General features: G+C 39.0%; 1 protein-coding gene across 1 annotated transcript; it reads right to left on the minus strand.

Moving 5' to 3' along the window:
• Nucleotides 1-7,936: 7,936 nt before the first annotated feature.
• zgc:73226 (uncharacterized protein LOC402792 homolog) lies at nt 7,937-15,620 on the minus strand. Its single transcript, XM_065965906.1, has 6 exons — nt 15,375-15,620; nt 11,389-11,539; nt 11,040-11,121; nt 10,274-10,347; nt 9,242-9,388; nt 7,937-8,672 (listed from the first exon to the last, which is right to left on the minus strand). Exons 1-6 carry the CDS (start codon nt 15,415-15,417, stop codon nt 8,624-8,626), a joined length of 546 nt encoding a protein of 181 aa, XP_065821978.1. The 5' UTR covers nt 15,418-15,620; the 3' UTR covers nt 7,937-8,623.
• Nucleotides 15,621-21,992: the final 6,372 nt, after the last annotated feature.

A 21,992-nucleotide genomic window follows, 5' to 3' on the forward strand; every position in this document is an offset into this window, starting at 1 on the left:
GGGCGTCAAGTCCCGTGCACACCTAGTAAACAAATTGTTACCTTGAGCAGCGGGCTAACCCTTAGCAGGCTAAAGCCTAGTGGGCTAACGCTTAGCGGTCTAGGTGTGCTAACGCTTAGCGTGCAAACATGAATCCAGGCTCACCTGAAACAAATACCTGTGGTTCACTAGACCCAAAATATGTTATCCACTTTTTGTGGGTTGTGGCTGATTTTTTGAAGTCTTTCCATAAAAAAAACAGAATGTTCATTATTTAAGCTCATAGGCTAATTATTTAGCTATCTGACATGCTCACAGAGGTGAGACAGAGTTATAGCTTTATTAATACCCTGAAGACTTGAGTCTTGTGCGAAATGAAGGCATGCATTGTCTGCTCCCTTGTTTTCAGCTGCTCTCGGCTCACACCAGCAATTTCTTTTTACAGATATTACATCACAATTATTGCACAGGGCGAGAAAACAAATTTTTAATTGGCCAATAATTTAGTGAATCTATTTCTCCCCAACTTAAGAGGACTTTTTTTTTTTGTCATTATACTTACTTTGAGATATCAATTATTGTTTTTGCTTGATAACTCAAAATATTACCTGTGATCTCAAGGTAATTGGGCTTCCAAATATATGAAATATAAAAAAATGCACAAAGGAATATATCATAGGCACATATATACAGTATATATGCCATCTTTTCTTGCAGATGTGGCAATCCTGAGTTCCAATAAACACAGGTAACAACCTTTAGTTTTCTAGTCATACCAGGCATAGTTAATTCAGGGAATCATTGTGCAATTCTTTTGAAATAGCATAAAAATGAATTTGTGATCTTGAGGAAAAAACACGTTTTAATATTCATGCACGGCTCTTTTCATCTTCTGTACTTATGGGGCACACATGAGTATAATTTATCTCTTCAGTGGGACATTTTCTGGTGCTATCGAAAAATATTTATATTGACTGTATGAGGAAACCGTTTTTATGACTAATGAATTACATTATCACAGACAACAATAACATTCACCACATAAAAGTTCCTCTTCACAAAAACTTCTTTCATAGCAACTTGCTTCAGTCTCCTTGTTTTTGGAGGAATGAACACAGACTTTTACAACATGGTAAACCACAGCCGGTGGTGACCATAAGTCTCCTCACTCCTGCGCTGTGTGCTGAAGTGCTCATTACACCGTGGGATGCAAAGTCCTACAAGCTATGCACTGTCTTACCTGATGAAGTTATGTAACAGCAGCCAGTCAGCAAGTCAGAGGGGTCTCATCCAACACCTCATTAAATCTGCAGCATTTATCAAATACCTCTACTCTGTCTTATAAAGGGGACGAACTCCAAACCTCAAATTATAGCATTAAATTGCCTGAATTTTGGGAATTAGACAGACTGTGAGTCTGAACTCAAAGCAGAGGTTTATTAAACAGACCCACATCCTGAAGCTTATTTAGACTGCAAACTCTAGAGCCAAATTGGTGTGTCATGGTGGATCTATTTTTTGAGTTTCCTGGAATCATTTAAATCAGTATGGAGGCCATGAGTGCAATTTAAACATCAAATGTTAGAGATACAAAATTAATCAAAAGATTATTCTGAGCGAGATGGAATAGAATTCTTTCAGAAATGAGACACTGCTCATCAAATTATAGATTGTAATTGAGTCTTTTGCTATGAGGTTTTCAAAGCAAATGTATGCATAAAGTCATTATTTGTTTGAACTATAAGTTTGAGTTGTGTTGAAAACATAAAAAAAGAGATTGTGTCTTACTTCCGAAGATTGTGGGAAACATAAAGAACATGAAATTTGTGTTTCAATTCTACTGACCTGACAGAATACGTCACATCCCTGTGTAAGATCACTAATTAATGTTATTATTATACAGCCTAACCCAGCGGGGGTGAGCTCCAGCCTAAACAAGCCTCTCACCCTGGCTCTGCCTTCCCCGTCCTCTTTCTCACATCTGTCTCAGACTCTTCTCTCTGTTATTACCTTTTCTGTAATTTTGGCAGCAGGAATAGTTTGATAGCTTGTTTGGGATTTTTCACAAGGATGAAGTAGCACAAAGAAGTGATGCGGGTATAGTTATTATGGGCTGTGAGAGCTAGCAAGGAGGAGGGTGGACACCAGAGCGTGTGTTGGCTCTTGCTGCCCATCTATGTTCACGGTTTTGTTGTGGCGACCATTAGGGGCCTTGTGGTAGGTTAGATAGCATCAGCATTGTCAATACCTTCAGCTAAAATGTACGAGCATTGGTATGTTGAAGCTGGCAATGCTGTTGAGTAGTGAGTAGGTTAGATAGTAGTAGAGTAAGTACCAGTAGGCCAAAAGCATTGGGATGAGGTCGAAATGTGTGTGTGTGTCACTGAGCCTGTATCCTTGTTATTAGGGCAGATGTTTCTTGTGTTCATTTTAAATCTATGTGGACATTGTAACATAAACCTGAATTCTTGGAAAAACATTGCTATCACGCTAGAAGATTGATGATAGGTGCACAAAGAGCTTCTCAGAATAGCCTTAGGTCAGTGGGGGAACATACTGTTTCGAAAACAACAATGTGTTTTCAGTGTCTCACTGATTTTCTCGGTATTATGCAAGCCTACTTCATGACGGCCCCTACAAAGCCGCTGATGGAAGTTGCGTTTGATGGTTTTGCCATATGTAAACTTTGAGTTCACTCTCAGACTATCCAGCTGCTCCTTCAGTCACTCACACCAGCTGGATAGGTTCATGCTCACTCACTCTGTCTCAGTACGTGTCTCAGCTACACCTACACTGTAGATGGGGAGCGCAGTAAATTATCACTGTAGATACTTGAGACCAAGTCGACCATGCAGTTCTATTTGTCTCTCACACCAACATCTCAAATTCTACCTCCACCAATTATTTGGACCTTTTGTTCTTTAGCCACGTAAGCTGCATAGCTCTAGAGATTGTAATGTTAGAACACCACTTTTTTACATCTGACTAAAATATTTCAATAACTGTAGATTGCCTTGAAATGTATCCCAGAGGATTAGCCCTAATGGCCCTCTGATGAATGAGAATGAGGTTTCGTGTAAAAGTTGTGGAAACTTTGAGATGGATTCACTCTTATTTTAGTACAGACATCTGTGTTCCCTTAATGATGAATTTTGATAACTTTGATGATCTGTAACTTTTGGTCTTGCGCCATTGTCTGGCTGAAATTTTAATTCTGACAACACTTTGGTCAATGGTAAATGGACTGCATTTCTATTGCACCTTTCTAGTCTTGTAAGGATTCAAAGCATTCATATCTATATTACCCATTGTCACCAACTTATTCCTGATGGTATAGGCTGCCATTGGGACCGAGCCAACATGTTCTGGACCCATCCTAAACCATTGACACAAGTACATTTTTCCACCCCCAGCCCTTTGGGAGAAATGGTTGTGTGTTATTGGCCAAAGTAACTTCAATATGTAACCAGAGGAACAGGGAACTTGTTTTAAAGGTCACATATTATGGGAAATCCACTTTACCATGTTTTTCTAACACCAATATGTGCCCCTAGCCTGTCGACAAAACCCGCAATCAGGAGCAAAGTCTTTTGCCTGCTCCACTTTTCAGAAAATGTGTGCTCAAACAGGATGTTTGGAGATTCTCCCTTCATGACATCACAAAGGGCGCTAACCCCTCCCCCAGGTGGGTGACACTCCAACTAATTGTTCTGCCCTCAGAGTCTGCCTTCTCACCGTAACGCAATCGGTCATTGTTCGAGAAAGCAGAAGCAACATTACTTTCGAGTGGCGTGTGGTCAGACATAGCTCATTTACATTTTAAAGCTACAGACACAGAAACAGCCTGTTTTGAGCAGGGCTGAATTAGAGGGGGGTTTATAGGCATGATAAAATACAGGATCAGAATGGATTTTGAGCGAGAAACTTCACAGACATGTTTTGGGGTGCTCAGAGACTTATTTAAACTTGTTGAATAGGAGTATGATATGTGACCTTTAATTTGTAAATGTTAAATTTTATTTAAGAAAACAGGTTTGCTAAAATGCTCAAATAAGATGCATGCATTGTAATTGGTAGCAATAGCATTAACTTTGAGCGTGACACACCAATGTGACAAAGTCCAGCCTCGTAGCATGGCAATAGACTCTTCGAGGCAAGGTAAGACAAGAAAGGACTTTGTAAGAGCTTTTTCAGACTGTATTATGTTCATATCTTTTGTGAACTCTGACTTGGAGTTGGAATGGTTGCAACCACCATAGCGTGGGGGTAGCCATGGTTTATCATATTAAAAGCCACGGAAATAGTTCTTTAAAGAACATGTGAAAGATAGCAAGAAGTATACATTTAAACCTCTAGGTTCCTTCAGTGAAGTGGGTGCTAATGTTGGACTGTCAGATTTGGAAAGTCACAGAAGTTTTTGGACACAGCAAGACAAAGTTATGAAGTTTGAAAGGTGTGTGTGTTCAGCTGGAGTGGGAATCTAGAAACTATTTGTTTATCTGACGGGCAGTTCTAATGAAGCATACTAGCAGCTTTATTCTTGCTCTTTCTCCTCTAACTTAAATGTACTTTTAAGTAAAAGAAAAACAAAACTATTTTTACTCCCTTCATCATGTTCAGAAAAGCTTACTTTATAACAAAACATCATCAAACAACTCCTTCAGGATGTGAGGACAAAACCCACCTACACTATACTGAGCCGCTTGTTTACACAGAGCGAACAGCACGCCATTGTTCTCCATTGAGTCTTACTCCAGGTGCTCTCATTAATCCTTCATAGTTCTGGCACATTGAGAGCAAGCGTGTCTGGGCTGGAAAGGTCTGCCATACGGTGGGAAATAGTGCATAGTGGGAGAGCACACAGGGTCATCTGTTCTACAAAGTCAAATTGTAAAGGTGGCCGAGAGTTACAAACATATAAATACCTTTGTCAGACAGTGTTTCAGGCTGGGGTCTATCTGAATTTCAGATCACATCATAGGAGACACGGCATCCTCCCCCTTCAAACTGTATTTATTGAACCGCATTTCAAATGTAAAAGATGAATGTATTTATTGTGCCTAAGTGTAACTATTAAAACCCACAGACTAGGATGAAAAATTTGCGTAGGAGTGTGCTGGTTTGGTAAGCTGTGTGTTTGTCTGATATTCGAGAGGCAGTGCGTCATTCAGTTATGTAGAATTAAAATCTACAATTCCTTATAATAAGCGGTTCACGAGGGGGAAGTGGGCCACATGTGGTAAAGTGAAGTTTCTTGAGATGGAGGCTTTGAATAAGTGACCTTGTATTAATGTTGAAACACAGATTTGGTGCCAATTTAACTGAATTTCTTTGTTGCATCCAAATCCTTTGAAACTGGACTCTATATTTCCTGCCTTGCAGTATAGGAGCGGGAAGATAATGCTTTTCCCAGAGAGACAGATGTCTGATCTCTACAGTTCAGCCCAGGAAATGAACAGATTTCTTTCACATTGTGTCTCAGCTTCTGTCTCCTCCACCTCCAAAAGATACAGGAGACAACGCATGATGAGAGGATTTGGTTATTTTTTTTCGCAACACCAAATTCTCAGACTCCTTTTCACCATTTATCGGAGCTCTTAACACTGGGGAAAATCACATGGGACTTTCAAGGCTGTTTGTTCACAGTACTAAATGTCCCCTTATTTTCAACAGGACATTACAGAGTAAACAGATCTTAACACAGTCCCCTGTTAGGAAAAGTCACAGAGGTTCACAGCAAACAGGGGATATAACCGTGATGATTTACAACAGTCCGTCCCAGCTGTGACTGCCTGTTTGCCCCAAGCTGAGGATGAATGGTTCTAGGGGGGGCTGAATCAGGGACAATCCACAGGCTAACATTCACAGCTTAAAGGATCATTCTGCTCTATTTTCATAGCTTTTCCTGTAATTTCACTCGGTTATGTTCTCACCAAAGCAATTGCTAAGATGTGGGAACACAGCCATGACAGTGCAGGAAACAAGTGAGTAAATTCTAAACAAGCCAACAGTACATCCAGATTATTTGGATTTAGTTCCTTTAGCTTGTTTTGATGGAAAAGTTTTTGTGTGGTTATAGTAAACAGACCTCAAGTCTACAGTGTTACCCTTTGTGTACAGTTGCCATGGTCACAGGTAGCAGCCAGGAAATCAGTTCAAAGTCTACCTTCTTCTAACGGTCTTTATGTGTTTTTTTCTTCTGTTTTGTAGCCACTCCTTACCTTCTTATCAGCGGGAATGAGGACGCATTCAGTCGTTAAATCTGCTCCTTTGAAACTTACAAGCAACAGTAAGCTAAAAATGCACATCTGCTTTTTTATTTTATTAACAAGAACGAGCAATGTAAGCTACTATAACAATTCTTAAATATTATCAATCTGTTCTCACCTTTTAAAAGACCCAGATACATCCGATAACTATACGCATTTAGTTTCTCAGTCTGTTCACTCTTACACTTCAACAACTAGTAATGTTAGCTAACGATGCTATCATCTCTCCTTGTAGTCTTTTTCCCTCAAAGTATTATCAAGTTTACCGGGCAGTGCATGTACTTTCTCAGTCTGTTCCTTTTTCTTTTTTTTTTTTTACTGTAAGTATCTGTAAAGTAAGCTCACATTGCATTTATTGTTCCTCTTTTCCTTTTAAGAACATGTATCATAAGCTAATGTTAGCTACTAGCACAGAAGCCATAGAAAGCAAGACACGTTACTAATGTCGGGTGAAAAAAATACTAAAGTTACTAAAGATCTTCTTGATCTAAAAAGGTTACGCTGTGTTCATTTTTGGTTCATTTTTAAGAAGCCATGGTGAACAGATTTGTTGATGAAAATGTGATCTTTAAAACGTAATCAAGACGTAAAGTGAAGGTGAGCAAACGAAAAATCTGTAACTGAATACAAACATTGCATTAATCCAGTTTATACAATAGATCAAATGTAAAGCTGAAAGAAAATCTGTAAACCACAAAGATAAATTATACCTATTCACTAGTAACCACCAAGTAAGCACTTGTAATCATTGCTGACAAAGTACCTCCTTGTGTTCTTTGTTGTGTTAAAGTGATGCCAAAACATGCACTAGTAACTAGGCATGTATTGCATGTGTGCATGGGGGTGTGCTTGGTGAGTATGTCTGTGAATGGGAACCAGGTGCTTTTGTGCTCTTGTTGTTGCATCGTCAGCTCGGTGTGTCTACAAGTAGCTTAATGAGCTCAGCAGGACCCCTCACATCAAACACTCCGCTAATGGCTGATAAACACATTGGGCTTGGTCAGGCCGGACAACAAATGGGCTCTGTGACGTTCAAGGCAACACAGCAAAAACTGTGCTTCTCAGTCTCACCGTTCACAATCCAGGCCAGCTATTTTCATGAGATGTTAAGCGGAAACGGCTCTCTGGTTTTACGGGAATGCAATAAAACATCAAATTTTTGAATGGTCAGAGTAGCTTGTTTAAAAGAAGAGGAAAGACCTATATGAGGTAAGGTATGACAAAGGCAGATGGAAAGAAACAAAAGCTGGTGTGATGTCATAACATTTCTGCAAGAGTCAGCTCTGGAAGTAAAAGAAAAAATCACAAGTGAACTACAACAGAGTGATTATCAGGACAAATCAGCACAGTGATTTTCAGTGATTTACTTCAGATGGAAAAGGGAGTAAATTTCAAGCAGATGCTTTGGTTTATTTGCAGGCAGTTAGCAACACAGTGGGTTGTCTTTCCTTGTTGTTTTATACAAATACCTACAAATAATCTCCAGGCAACCTTACCCCAAAGGCTAAAAATACAACTTATAAAAAAACTGTGTAAGTTACAGGTCCAAGCCGACTTCAGCAAAACTTTGTGCTTTGCTGGCTGGAAATGTTTCACTTCTCCTGAATTTATTAAACGAGACGAGCATGTGTAGGACAAACGCTGCTTGGATGAGGCTGGAAGAGAAAATAAAAGACCCAAGAGGCATATGACGTTTTTGTGGGGTGAAGTTTAATGGGATCGAGATTGTCTTTGTTGGAGGTCAAATATTTAATCGGTTCATGGGACAAAAACCACAACCAGAGCCGTTCCTACATTCACTCAGCCAACTAAAACTCTACATTAGATTCACCATCAGGGCAGAACAAAAACCCCGAGTACCACTTTTAGCAGCTCAGTCGTACAGAGGGTCATTACTTTTGACAAATGACAGACATTTCGCTTTTTCAAAGGTTGGGGCAAAAAGGCTACCACATATAATTTTTTTCATTTTGCCGAACACACTGTTCCCAACGAACCGTTTCTATCTCCTCCTATACAAAGGATTTATTGTGAGAGCTGAGTGAAACTCTCTCTCTTTCCTTTCTCTTGTATCGGAGCAATCTCTCCTCTTTGATTTCACTCTAGCTGGTTGAGATCAGTGTTACTCTCCGGGAGAGTAAAAGTGACCTCAGTCTGACTCATTGGTCGGCATCCATCCGCTCCCTCAGGCCCTACGACACGCACAGACTGACAGAAAGACAGATGAACATGGAGACAGAGGGACAGACAGGCGGGGTCCTAAGATTGCCCCAGTGACGAAGAAGGAAGGAGGCAAACGATTGCAGTGGAGAGGGCGGACTGTGACCTAATTGGTCAGACCGTGCGCGAATGGGTGCATTGTGCCATAGTAGAAGTCACAGCGTGCTAGTTGTTGAAGCCGCCAATCGTTTTCCTATGTAGATCCTGAAAAAGAAAAAAAAGAAGTCAAGTGGCTGTACAGGTTACTTACAAAAAGTCTGGGTCATTAGCAGCCCGTTTACTGTTAAGTATTTTACTACTTCTTTGAAGCCATTGAGTTATTAAGAAAATCAGATACAGAGTTAAAGCAGGGCTCACTCCTGTGAAAGGAAGCTGTGGCACATTAGGCAACATTTTGCAAAGTATCATATTAGCCCACTGGTGAATTAATAAGACCTGAATAGCAGACGCATACTGACGTTTACAGGATACAGCCCACTGAATAGCAGAGTAGTGTTTTTCCGGCTGACTCTTTAATAGTTTTCCTGCTCAATCCCATGTGATGATGTCATTCATAAAGTGACTCTCTTTTAGTTATTTAAAACCTCCATTGATCAAAACAGATCAAAACACGATAAGTTATAATTGACCTTGCTAAAGCTTCTGGGGAGGGGAGAATGGATGAATGGCTGGGTGGTGATGCCATAAAGGTCATCAAGGAAATGGTGCTACAATGCATTTAAAAGGATATGAAACATGAATGGGTTAAAAAAAAAAAAAGAACATTGTCTCACCCGACTCCAAGTGTGAGCAGGTGTGAGGCCAGCAGTGAGGGGCCGAGTAAGAGGAGAACATCAGAGGAGAAGAGGCCTCTCTTCATCACCTCTGACTTCCTAACGCTGAGGGAGCTCTGCTGCTTCGGGTGCTGAAACACAAACTCTCTGCAGACAGACAGAGAGGGGGGGGGGAACGAGGTGCAGGAGATAAGACATGTTGATAGAAGGAAGATAGAAAGAATAAAAAGATAAACAGAACTAATGAGAACACAAGAGAGAAGAGTGAGAATGCGAGAAAGGTAGTGAAGACGGTCTGAGGCCATTAAGAGCTGCTACCTGTCAAACTGAGTTATTGTTTAGCAGAAGATGAAATGTCAAGTGTGGTAGAGTAAATAAAACGAGGGTGATTCATGTGTTTCTCAACACTCAAAGGGGAAATACGCAAACTGAATTTAAGACAGCATTTATCAGCATGCCGTCAAAGTCAAACTGAAGAGACATTAAAAACTCAAACTTTCAAGTTCGCTTTACCTTTCAGCTGGTGCCAAAAAGAATAACACAGAATGTTTCTGTAGTTGAATATGAAAACGTTTGTTTTTGGAAGGACTTATGTAGTAACTTTTTCTTCACAAAAAAAGTCCAATGTTGCCTCTGGTTGTTTGGGCAAACTCACAATGAAAACATGACTCACTGTGCTTAGTGATGAACAGATTAAACAAACTAAATAAAATGTGAAGTTAGTTTCAAAGGTTAGCCAAAGGTTTCTTTTTTTTTTTTACTTTGTTTTGTGCACGATTAGCTGTTTTCCCTTTGTTGAAATCTTTTTGCTATGCTACGTTAATTGCCTGCAGCCTCCAGCATTATTCTTTTTGCAAGGACACAGGAGTTGCATCTATCTTGTTATTTAGCTCTGGGCATAAACGAAATACTACTCATTTTAAAACTGTTACACGTCTTTGAAAGTAATAAGAAATGCTCTTAAACATGAGATATCTGGTTAAACATCACTTCAAACATCAATCACTTTTAAAGACATGCAGCTGGTCTTACTTTGGTGGCATATTTTCAGGTCTACTGGACCAATCCCACACCCAGTCAGTATCTCCTCGCCGCTCAACTTCCTCCTGCAACATGCATAAGGGGTGACATGATATGCAAGAGTAGAAAATCAAAATGCAGGCAGAGTAGATACGGGAGGCAAACTCAGGACGAGAGACACAGGGACGTTAACATGAGCAACATCACGCTCATGGATGTTACTGATTTGAACATTTGTCTTGTAAATCTTTTGGCTGAATCTCAGAAATACAATAAAGATCAAAGAAACTGCTTGAAGACAGGAGGTTAGTCGCAACTTTGTTTTTTAAATTAACAAAAAAAAACATTTTCCTAAAATTATTTCTTCAAATCTTTGGTTAATAAGTAATTAATATACTGCAAAAATGAAAGGTTAAACAATGATGATAGCACACCTGGTCTATGGTAGGAGTCACATTTTCTAAAATCATATAATGTTTTCTGTATGGATGATATGGCTGGATGTCTGGAGTCTTAAGTAAATACATGTTATGTTGGTTAAAAATCATTAATTTAATATCAGAAGCATTTATTGATTTGTGTGCACAGGTAGTAGTATGTTTAATTGTGCTTAATGTCTCTGCAAGCAGATCTCCTATTTCTCTGGCATGAATACAGACGCCTCAGGCTAGATTGCTAGATTGACAATAAACCTACGCTCTGGACTTTTACCAGCAAAATTAAGATTACGGCCTCAAATAAATATAATAGCACCTGTAAGGGTTGAAAAGTCAAATACCTGTATGGGGACATAGTCGCTGTCATGCTCACTCGTTGCTCTGGGGGATCCAGTAGACTGTGGAGTCACGGCTTGTGGAGGACTGCGGAAGACAAACAGACATTTATAAAGTGAGTTAGCTGTCAAGATTTGAATGGACTGCATTTAAAATAGATGGATTATTTTTAAACAAAACAAACAGATTCATAACACATATTTTGTAAAACAAGGAAAATTGCACTCTGCACAGGAGGAGATTCATTACTGTGCATGTTTTCTTTAAACCCTGCTGTTCATCTCAAGACCCCCAAAAGCCCAAACAAAAAAAAAAAAAAAAAACATGAAACAAAACAAAAGTCTGCACCCCTACCTGTCTCTACTCCTCTCACACTCGAGCTGTGCCTCCAGAAGGATCCTCTCCAGCTCCCCCTGCAGGGCGGAGGAGATGCTGTCCTGCGACCCTGTCAGACTCTCCCTGCGGCTCACGGCTGCAATCAGCTCCTCCAACTCGACCCAGGAGCCTGATGATCAAACAAAACATGCAGTTTGTAATTATGCTCAGGCAGTCAGCAAGGAGGCAGGAAGCAGCAGGGCTTCACACACAAACTGTACGTAGACTTTCAGAAGCAGAAGATGAGATGAGATGAGATTCAACTTTATTGTCATTACACATATACAAGTATAGAGTAACGAAATGAGGTTTGGCATCTCACCAGAAGTGCAAATAAGCAGAAAGTGCAAGAGTCTGTGCTATGTACAGTAATTACAAAATTTACAGATGTAGACTAAAAAAAGTTAATTATTAGGTATATATGGATGGCTGGATTAATGGGATGCTATAAATATAAATAAATGCTATAAATATAAGTGTATTCTTAGGATTATAATATACAGATTAAGGTGCAGTGAGCAATGAGAAATGAGATGTGATGAGGAAAGAGAGCAAATCTGTAGCCTTAATATTGAGCTTTGCAACGAGTCACTTTTCTATTAGTTTAAAAAAAATAAAAATAAAATCACTTTACCCTCAAGTAGCTCTGTCACTGGGAATTAGCCATTTTCAAACTGGTAATTTTCTCCTTTCTCATCCTCACAGTGGGCGGTTAAAATGCTGTTATAATGTCTGGCTTTTATGGTCAGGGTGATAATGTGTGTTAATTAAGGGTATCCGACAAATACTTAATAATTTCAACACTTCTTAACTGATCACAAAGAGAAAATCCGGCGCACCATATTTATTTGAAAAACGATACTTAAAACTTCAAATTGAAAGCAAAAGCTTTGATTTATATAGATATTTACACATATAGCTATATTTTTGTCTAGTATTTGATAAAACACACAAACATTGTTTTTTATTGTGGTTCAGTTTTTGCATAAACATTTTTTCTCTCTTTTGTTTCTACAATCTAAATAATTGGTACTTTTATTATTATTAAACGCACTTACTTGAAATGTTTGTTTTTTCATTTTTGTACCTAATTTGTCGACCACGTTAGCTGTCTAAAAACAAACCCACCAATCCTGTTCTGTTGTTATTCATAATACAATCAAGTAAAATAAAAATCGTATTTCACACATATACATTCAGTTCAACTAAATGAAAAAAGTTATTTCCCTCTAAATCATTCAGGCTTTATTGTAAATAGGCTCGCGTGTTGATGTTGACATATGGTGACGTCACGTCACTAATGTCCTGATGTGACATTTGATATTCTGAGAGGTGATAAATGCAGATTGGACATCCGGCTGGCAGTAAACACACACAAACACGCACACTGAAACACACTCTGACATGAATGAGCCTGTGCCTCCCAATCAATGAGTTAAACAAACACACAGCACATGAATGAATGGACACGCAGGTTCACCGGGTACATGGTCAGGAAGAGATTTACACATGCACACACACACACACACATACACACACATGCACTCTGGTGTGTACGGCGCGCACACACTCCGAGCCAAACAGTAGGGCAGGGATAACTCGGCCTGACAGCATGCTTGCTTACATAAGATCTTATTTCTGTTAGAGATTAGCCATTCACCCTCCTCTCTCCTTTCCTCGTCTTGTTTCTCTCTTGTCATCATGTCTTCGCTCCTGTGATACACGCAGCATTTTACAAAATATCAACACCTCATCTGCCAACCAAAGTATGATGTGATCGCTCTAATCGTCACTTTACGACACTGTAATCACACAAGCAGCAGCAGAGAGGAGACGTGAGTGGGCACGGAGCTGGAGGGAGGAGGGTGGGAGGGGGTAACTGTGCCATTGCCCTATTTATTTTTCTACAGAGGGGAGGTATGACATAACAACTGCCTTGTTGCCTGATTTATCTATCTGTCGCCATTCTGCAGCACTAAATCAGTGTCTATGGTGCAATCCTGTACACATTTATCTGTGCCACTGCCAAATCAGCTTTATGTAATGTGGACAAGCGCTGGATGCTTAAAAGACTCAATGAGCTGCAGCACGACAAAATCATTTTTGATTTGCTATTAGTATCTGCCTCTGTTTAGGGAATGTAGAGGGGTGGATGTGTCTTTTTCTTTTTGCTAAAGGCAGGGTAGGCTCATTGTTTTGGAAAAGCAGGTTCTGTTTTCTTGCCTCAGATTGATATTTTAATGTTTCTCTGCAAGAGCCAGTGCCTCAAAAAAACGACTGCATAGCTAGAGCATGATGGTTAAGTCCAAAAGAATGTGATTTCATGATCTCTATTAACCACAAAGGTCGTCTTCGTTTAGTCAGATAAAGATGACACAAATCTTAGTGTAAGTCAATTACCAGCGAACATTTTTATTAGCATTTTTAACTTGCATTATGAAGAGCTTCAATGAGAGGTGGAAACTTGAATAGAAGTAAACATTTTGCAAAATTACTTTACATGCTATTGACCTGAAATCTTTGATTTGTTGCTAGAAACAGTGTGTTCAATGGAAACAGCCTAAATCACGACGTGTGTATGACCCATGTGGCTTGCAACTTCAACCGAAGAGACCAAAAAAAAAAAAGCAGATGAAAACATCAGATCAAGAGACTGTATATTTCCTCAAATTACACACAAAATAAACTAAAAAGGCATATTTACATTGTGTTTTCCACACTTTGTTATGTTTAAGGTTTGCCATTTTTCTTTTTCAATCATTTGATGGCACCCGGCTGGAGAGTTAACACCACAGAATGTTTGCGATTCTTCCAATACTGTCAAAACCTGTACCTTTTGCTGTTAGACCTCTGGATTCATGTTATTGTGCTTATTTCCTATAAATATAAATTAAATCTGCTCTTCTGTTAGATGGAAACAAGTGGAAAATACCTGCTCATTTTGTTAACCATCAAAATAGACTGTCAAAAACTATGAGATGCTGTATTTGTTGGTAAACAGTGCAGATCTGTGATTTTTTATTTTCTTTTGGTAGATGCTGAGAGAATTTCTAAAAGTACTCAAGAATGATTATTTCATGCCTTGTGATATGAAACTTGAAAACAGCGCTTACTGTAGTTACTCGATGGTGATCAATACATTGGTTAGATGTATCAGCTGTTTGCTGTTTAATTGCTCTTCATATCTCAGATTATAATGAAAAAATTAGAAAGTACAAAAAAAGCCAAACTGTGTTCAGGTTATTGAGAAAGTGTATCAAGGAAGTAATATAAACTATTTGTATACAGATGGATTGTCTTTGTATTTGAGGGTTCTTTTACACCAGCTCCAGCAGCCTAAACAAATCCAGTATTGGTTAGGTATTAAATGCTAACCCCTTGTCATCATGAGCTTAAAGCCCCTGTACTTTGCGTACAGTCCCTTCCTGTCCTGCCATAACATTGCTCCACATGTTCTTACCGAGCATCCTATACGTGCCAAACAATGTTCATCCAGCACAGTGGAGCTATAAGCGTCAGGAAATCTCTGCAGCTTAATTGGCTTACAGAGATACAAACAGGTGAGTCGGGGAATCCGTTTACACAATGACAGTGTCAGTGGCAACAACAATGCCAATTATAAAACTGGCACTGCCTTATTCATTCCCTGTGTGGCTTTCTCTCACACATGCTCCCAGTCTGACATGCCGTTAGCATCATGTCTGCTCTGTTAGATATCTGCACATCAGACCTGGAGGGATGCTGCTGAGCTAATGAATGGGGTCACTGCCTACATTGTTTACCTACTTTGTTTACATTTGCACTCAGAGATTAAAAGACAAACAAGCTGTGTGCATAATAAAGCTGCTTCTATGTTATGTGTTAGCTGTTGTGATAGCAACATGTGAGCTCATTCCTTGTAAGTCATAGCTGCAAAGGCAGATAAACAAACGGCCTTGTCTGTGCCCCACCATCCCCTCACTCACCATAGAGTCCGTCCTCTGGTGTCTGCGAGCCGGACAGAGACATGCCTGAACCCCGGGTGCTGGATGTAGAGAAAGAGAGAGAGAGAGAGAGAGAGAGGGGGAGATGCTGACACTGAGCGCGGAGGACAAGCAGGTTCAAATGGGTTTCTTCCCTCTGCGCTTTTCTCTCTTATCAATCTGGTGTTTGTTGTGGTCTAAAAGGGACAACGGGCACTGACGCTGTGCTAATCCGCCCCCTCTCCTCTCCTCTCCTCCCCTCCCTCCCTTCCTCCTCTCCTCTCCTCTCCTCTCCTCCCCTCCCTCCCTTCCTCCTCTCCTCTCCTCTCCTCCCCTCCCCTCCCTCCCTTCCCCACGTGTCAGGCGCCAAGAGGTAAACAAAACGAGCCGGGGATAAGCGGGGAAAGAGTCCCAGAGACAACCAGGTACTCTGAGGTGGCAGAATGTGTGTGTGCCCTAATAACCAAGCTGTAAGTTTTTTTAATCTATCTTTCTGAGATGGAAATAAAAAATATGCTTGTAGTTACCTATAATGCTTATGTAAAAAAAAAAATGTTAAATTCGATTTCATAAGTCTTATTTAATGAAAGGCTCTTATATGACCTGATAAGAGGCTTATTTATATTATGTGTCGAGGGGACTAGCCTACATATGTTTTAATTCTAGCATCATAAACATGTTGATTTGATACTTTAGTAGATCAACTGAGGACCTCATACAGTTTTTTTGTTACCACCATTTAGCTCTACAGACACATCTGATGAGTCTTAATGATCTTTTCTGTACTCGTTTTTTAGTCGGTAACCAGCCTTAGTTATTTCTTTTTTTGTGATTTGGCATATAGAGGTTAGCGATGCCTTTTTTAAGGTTAATAACTCCTTTATAATGAAATTATCAGCAGATTTTTTTTTTTTTATTAACTAGCTTGCTAAGAAGGGTGGTTACTAACTTAAGCATGATATGCATCAGAAATAATTTATCAGTAAAAAACGATCAAAGGTCATTTAAAGTGTAGAATAAAGTTGGCAATACAAATGCCAGAAGGGCTGCTCAAGAGTGGGCCGTCATTTCATAGAGAGATAAAATAACATAGTGACCATCGACAGACTAGTTCAGAAACATGAATTCTCCTATGAGCCGCTTCGTGTTGCACTGAAACAGTCAAGGTGGTATAAAACTCTTACCAACATCTTTTTTACCACCTGCTCATCTGACATATTTATTAATGATTATATCTGGAGTCGTCTGTTGACGTTATCGTAAAACGCACTCTGAAATCGGCTGTTTTTTTTTTTGTTTTTTTTATATAGAAAGGCTGATCAAGATAATGAAACATGTCCTGTGGTTGGGTGCAGTTGCTATTTAATGTTCCGGTGAAGTTATTGTCAGTTTTTCTGTGTGCAGTGCTCTTTTCATTTTCTGATGAAGCATTTATAATTTGCAGTGTGGACTGTGGATGTGTGCAGTGCTCTATTCATATTCCAGTGCATTTGTTTTAATATGCAGTGTGGATGTGTGCAGTCTTTATTTTTCTAAAATTCTGATGAGGTTATTGTATTATTGTCCACTAGAGGCAGTATACAGTGGTCTTCACATTCTGGTCAGGTATTAGTCATTTGCACTGAGGCTGTGTGTTGTGCTCTTTCAACTCTTTGATTCAATTACTTATTATTTGCATTTTGCAGAGTTAATGTGTAAAAAGTGTTTTCTGTAGAATTTCCTGTTTTTTTTCCCTTAAAAAATATTTTTGCAGTTTTAGAGTGGTTGCACCTCTGGGACTCTGAGATGAAAAACAATACTATGAGAGCAATAACAGTGAAACAAACAAAACAAAACAGAGATGAACTGATGCAACAATTGAACAACTATCGGCCGATGTTGTCTCTGTTTACAGACTTCAAATTCTGAGTCACGCGTCGATGTCAGTAGCATTATGTGTATCTGTTGTGTCGCATCAATTAAATGCTGCAAGGCTAATTTACCTTACTGCTTACTCAGAGACAATGATTTTATTGGGCATTAAAAGTCATCTTATGGGAAAAACTCTTGATTTGTTTTCATTGTGATTTGTGAACAAAAATGTCGGCAGTGCTGGAGTCTTAACACCTTCTCTGGGGAAGATCAGTCACATGCAGCTTGTAAGTTCCAATGCTGTTTCATGAGGAGGGACTACCAGCAACAATTTTTCAAACCTGTTAGCTTATTTGAAAAACAGACACGAAGAATAACAAAAAAGTAATTCATAAAACATTAATATATTCAAATCAACTATCGGCTGTCCTTTTAAACACCTGTATCAGGTCTGATTTTCACAATCAGTGCATCTCTAAAAAAACAAACACTTTGAATAACACCTTTCAATTTTCATGTTGTTTTCACAGTTTTCAGACCATAGACTGTAAATATTGCATCATATTAATTGTCAATTATGGTATCTCTAATGTGGTTTTTTATGTTGCGATTGTATACCCCATCAAACTGAAAATATAAATAAATAAATTTAAACATTGCATTTGGCAGTTTAGGATGATACCTTATATTAACCTAAAGACTAACCTAACCTAAAATAAATCTCCGATAAACATTTTCTGTTTAATACAAACAAAGTCAGGATTAAAATAGACAAGGCTTTAAAGATAAACGCAATTAAACACACAAAGTATATCAAATATTATAAAACATGTTTTTATTGACTTAGAGTAATATACTATCATCATCCAAAATCGTGTTTCAGTTTCTGAACTTCACAGAATTACCTTGACTGACAGCTAAATATTTTATATTAATTCTAGCTAAGGACACCGGCATGATTTCTGTCCAGTGTTCCATCATTCACTTGGCTCTCTGGGGCTGTTTTCCATGTTTAAAGTCTTCTTCACATAGATTTATACATCCAGATAAGACATCATGAACAATTTGAGCATCATGAATATCACATTTTTTAAACCTCAAAAAATATATTTATGATACAAAATATTCTTAAACTCTTTGGTCCAATGATGTCCATGTTAAATATCCTAATTGAGCTTTTAAAAGTGATCTTCTGGTGTGTCTTCTTCAGCCAAAATGTACGTTTTGCATTCATTATATTTGAGGTAAAATAACCTAACCTTATAGTTCTTTCCAAAATGTAGAAAACTATTTTATTTTAAAGCACTTCTTTTGAATCTTTGATGAACTGCATTGGCAGGAGATTCCCTTTGATGTTTGCCTTAAAAACATCAAGTAAAAAAAAAAAAGATCAAAGCTGATCAGGATGTTCAGGGTTGCTGAATCATCACTTAATAATGCAGATAAAGGGACGATGTTTACACATACATGCTGGAGAACATGTGCAAACGCAGTGCTATATTTTAACCTTTCATTTTAATGAATTAGAACAAGAATTAGTTTCAGATGTTTCTCTTTGTATCTGAGTCCAATGAGCCCTGCAGCCAATGATTCATTTTATTTCTGTGACGTTCCTATAAGAAGCTCGGCATCAGTGACATCATCAGAGCGCAGACTCTCTGCTGGATTTCATTCATGTAGCCCGGAGCAAACACAGCCGCAACACAGCAGGATGCACACACACACACACGCACACACACACACACACGCGCACACACACGCATACACACACAAACGCTATATGCATGCATGTCTTTGACAGCTTTAATCTGAAACGTATTAAAAATTGAAATTTTATCAAGCACAGAAACAACCAAGGCAACATAAGAAAACAGCATTCTACTCAGAAATCATTTGAAGGGTTAATTGGGACGTTTGCTTCTGACACATTAAGAACAACATCGCCACCTGGTGGAGAGAACTAAAAGTATTCTGTCCCAAAGCTATTCAATTCATAATCATCAAAATTGAAACTCAAGGCCTATTAGACTTAAACAGCTTATAACTATATTAAAAAAAAATATTTCTCTGAATAACTTCAAAGAAGACTAAATTTGAGGAATCCTGCTTTGTATTGTTGGTGCAGCTGAAACACCTCTCTCTCTCTACTTTAACCGTCTATCGTCTTGACCATTTGTTCTGTTGCCGTGCATCATTTCCTTTCTGTCCTCCAGCCTTGTTTCAAGACAGGAGGACAGATGCAGAGAGCCATTAACTGGCCCAGAAACAAAGCGGGAAAAGTTCCCTCATCCATCAAAGGGACTTAAAAGTCTCTGACAATGTCCTGCGCCCCGCTTCAGATCAAAGATGGAGACGCCAGCTGTACTCAGGTCAGGTCCAGCAAATGACTGTCGTCCTCGTTCATCCATCATGCTGGAAACTGATACAGAAAATAATAAAACCTTTTCAGGTAATGGCCACAGTTAGATATCGCCATTAGGCGTGTCCCCGTATGCTGCAGCTTCGTATGAGACTGTGATTGATGACTTGATCTGAGTGTACTTTAAAGATCTGCTTAAAATTCAACTTTTTATAGCTGTTCAGACACGGAGTCTGATTAATGAGTGCCAGAGAAAGTACCAGTGTTCTTTGGTGGCTCTGTGGGCTCGGCGAAAAACACAATCTGATCGGCTACGTGCACTGGGGTTTGGATGATTTTGATATACAATAATTGCAATTTCTGGGCTCACCCTTAGGGTAACTGATTTAGGTGAAACAAAAACAAAGCTGGAGAAAAAGTCAGGGAGCGATGCAGAGAGGAAAAATCTTCAAAATATCAGCGCGACAGTTTGGTTTGAAACGAGTATGTTTTTGATTTGCATGGATAACAGGAGTAAGAGTTCACAGCCAGTGGCATGTCCGGACTTTTTTAATGGGGCAGCCAAAGTGTAGCTGATTTAAACAGGCCTGACAAGGAGCATGTGCACTGCAACATCACACACACATATACACACACACACACACACACACACACACACACACACACAGACACTGAGATCTCAACACGATTAACCATTCGGTCTCCAGTACAGATACTGTATAATCAGTTGTTTCTACCATTAACCAACAGTATCTTGCAGTTTTCCGTACATACATTAAAAATCAAGAAGATAAACCAGCAGAGTAGATCAAACAAATGTGAACAACCCCATTTTAATTCCCAAATCATCAAATACCCATACCAATAAAAGTTATTTCCTATAAAGTTTGTTGTTGTAACACTATGATTTTAACTTTGAGCAAATACTGTATGATGAATACAAACTTATGACATTACATCACATAACAACAATGTTCTGTTTATCTCCTTAAAACTCTGATCGTATAAAAGTAAGTGGGCATGAATGACAGCCAACAGATGCTATCTTGTGCTTCAAATGTCAAATTGCCAGGTGTAGGTGTTTGACTGACTAAGATGAAAACTTAGTCAACTTAGATTTAGTCGTCATACATTGTTTAGTAAAAAACCAAGACCCTACTAAAATAACAAAAAATTGACGTGATAATGGAGCAGTATCCACAGTCACAGAAGTTATTACAATTCATCCTCAGCAGACTAACATTCCCTTTTTTTAATTATGTAACATTGCATTTTTTTAGATAATCAATTGTGCTTACTTACCTTTAGTACAGACATTTCTTAGCCTACAGAGGAACACTACTTAAATCATCACCTTTAGAAAAAGATTTGTTTTTTGCAATATGCAGTTAATGTAATATATGATATCGGTGATTACATTGTAATTAAAAAATGATATCATTGCTGAAGAGTATTCTTTTTATTCTGCCTAGAAGACGCAACAAAGCAACAGAATAAGTCTATTGTGGCCTATTAACATCCTCATTTGTGTTTCATCTTCTGAAGCAGTTTGCAGACAGCTTCTGTGTCTGCGCCTGAAGATTTTTAAAACTAAAAAGAACTTCTTTTGAGATCCCCCAAGATGTCCCAACCCTCCAACAACTCTGCTTTAATCACCCGCCGCACAGCAGAGATGGTGGAGAGCTTCAAACATCGTCAAAGATAATGGACAGTAAACTAAACACCACCTATAAGCACTGCCAGCAGGAAAGTCTTTGTGGTTTAACTCAAGGTCCTCCGTCTGTAGCTGAATAACTCCATCTGTTTGGAGGCCTCATAGAGTCATCGCTTCTTTTCATTATCCTCCACTGCTCCATCTGCTGCTCCGCCACGCTGACAGTCTCCTACAGCCACAAACATGCTCTGATTCCAACATCACTCGTCTTTCAGCTCTCACAGACGTCTAAGTCGCTGCCATCGTGTGAAACAAAGCTCTCAGTGCAGCATATGACCCTGATCATCAAATGCTATGACCGATGCCACACGGTACATATGTCTGTCGTGGGTGCAGATCCCCGGGCCAATTTTCTGAGTTACCTCGATGAGTTAACAGATATTGGTTTCATTATGTTCTAGATTTACGGGGGCCATGTCTTCATCCCTAAGAGGGAGCTGGATCCAAAAAACACAGAAAAGGGAAAAAGAAGCAATTGTATGTGGAAAACATAAATAGCTATGCAATATTACTTAGGGGTGGGAATCACCAGAGTCCCCCATGACGATATTATCGCGATACTCAAGACACGATACGATTCTATTGCCATTTTTAACATTTATCGATATGCTGAGAATATATTGTGATGAATCTTTTTAACTGCATATTATGTCCACTACACTAAACTAAATCAAGAACTGTTTTGTCAAATAAGATA

The sequence above is a fragment of the Labrus bergylta genome, chromosome 17, assembly GCF_963930695.1.
Source record: "Labrus bergylta chromosome 17, fLabBer1.1, whole genome shotgun sequence".
Lineage (NCBI taxonomy): Eukaryota > Metazoa > Chordata > Actinopteri > Labriformes > Labridae > Labrus > Labrus bergylta.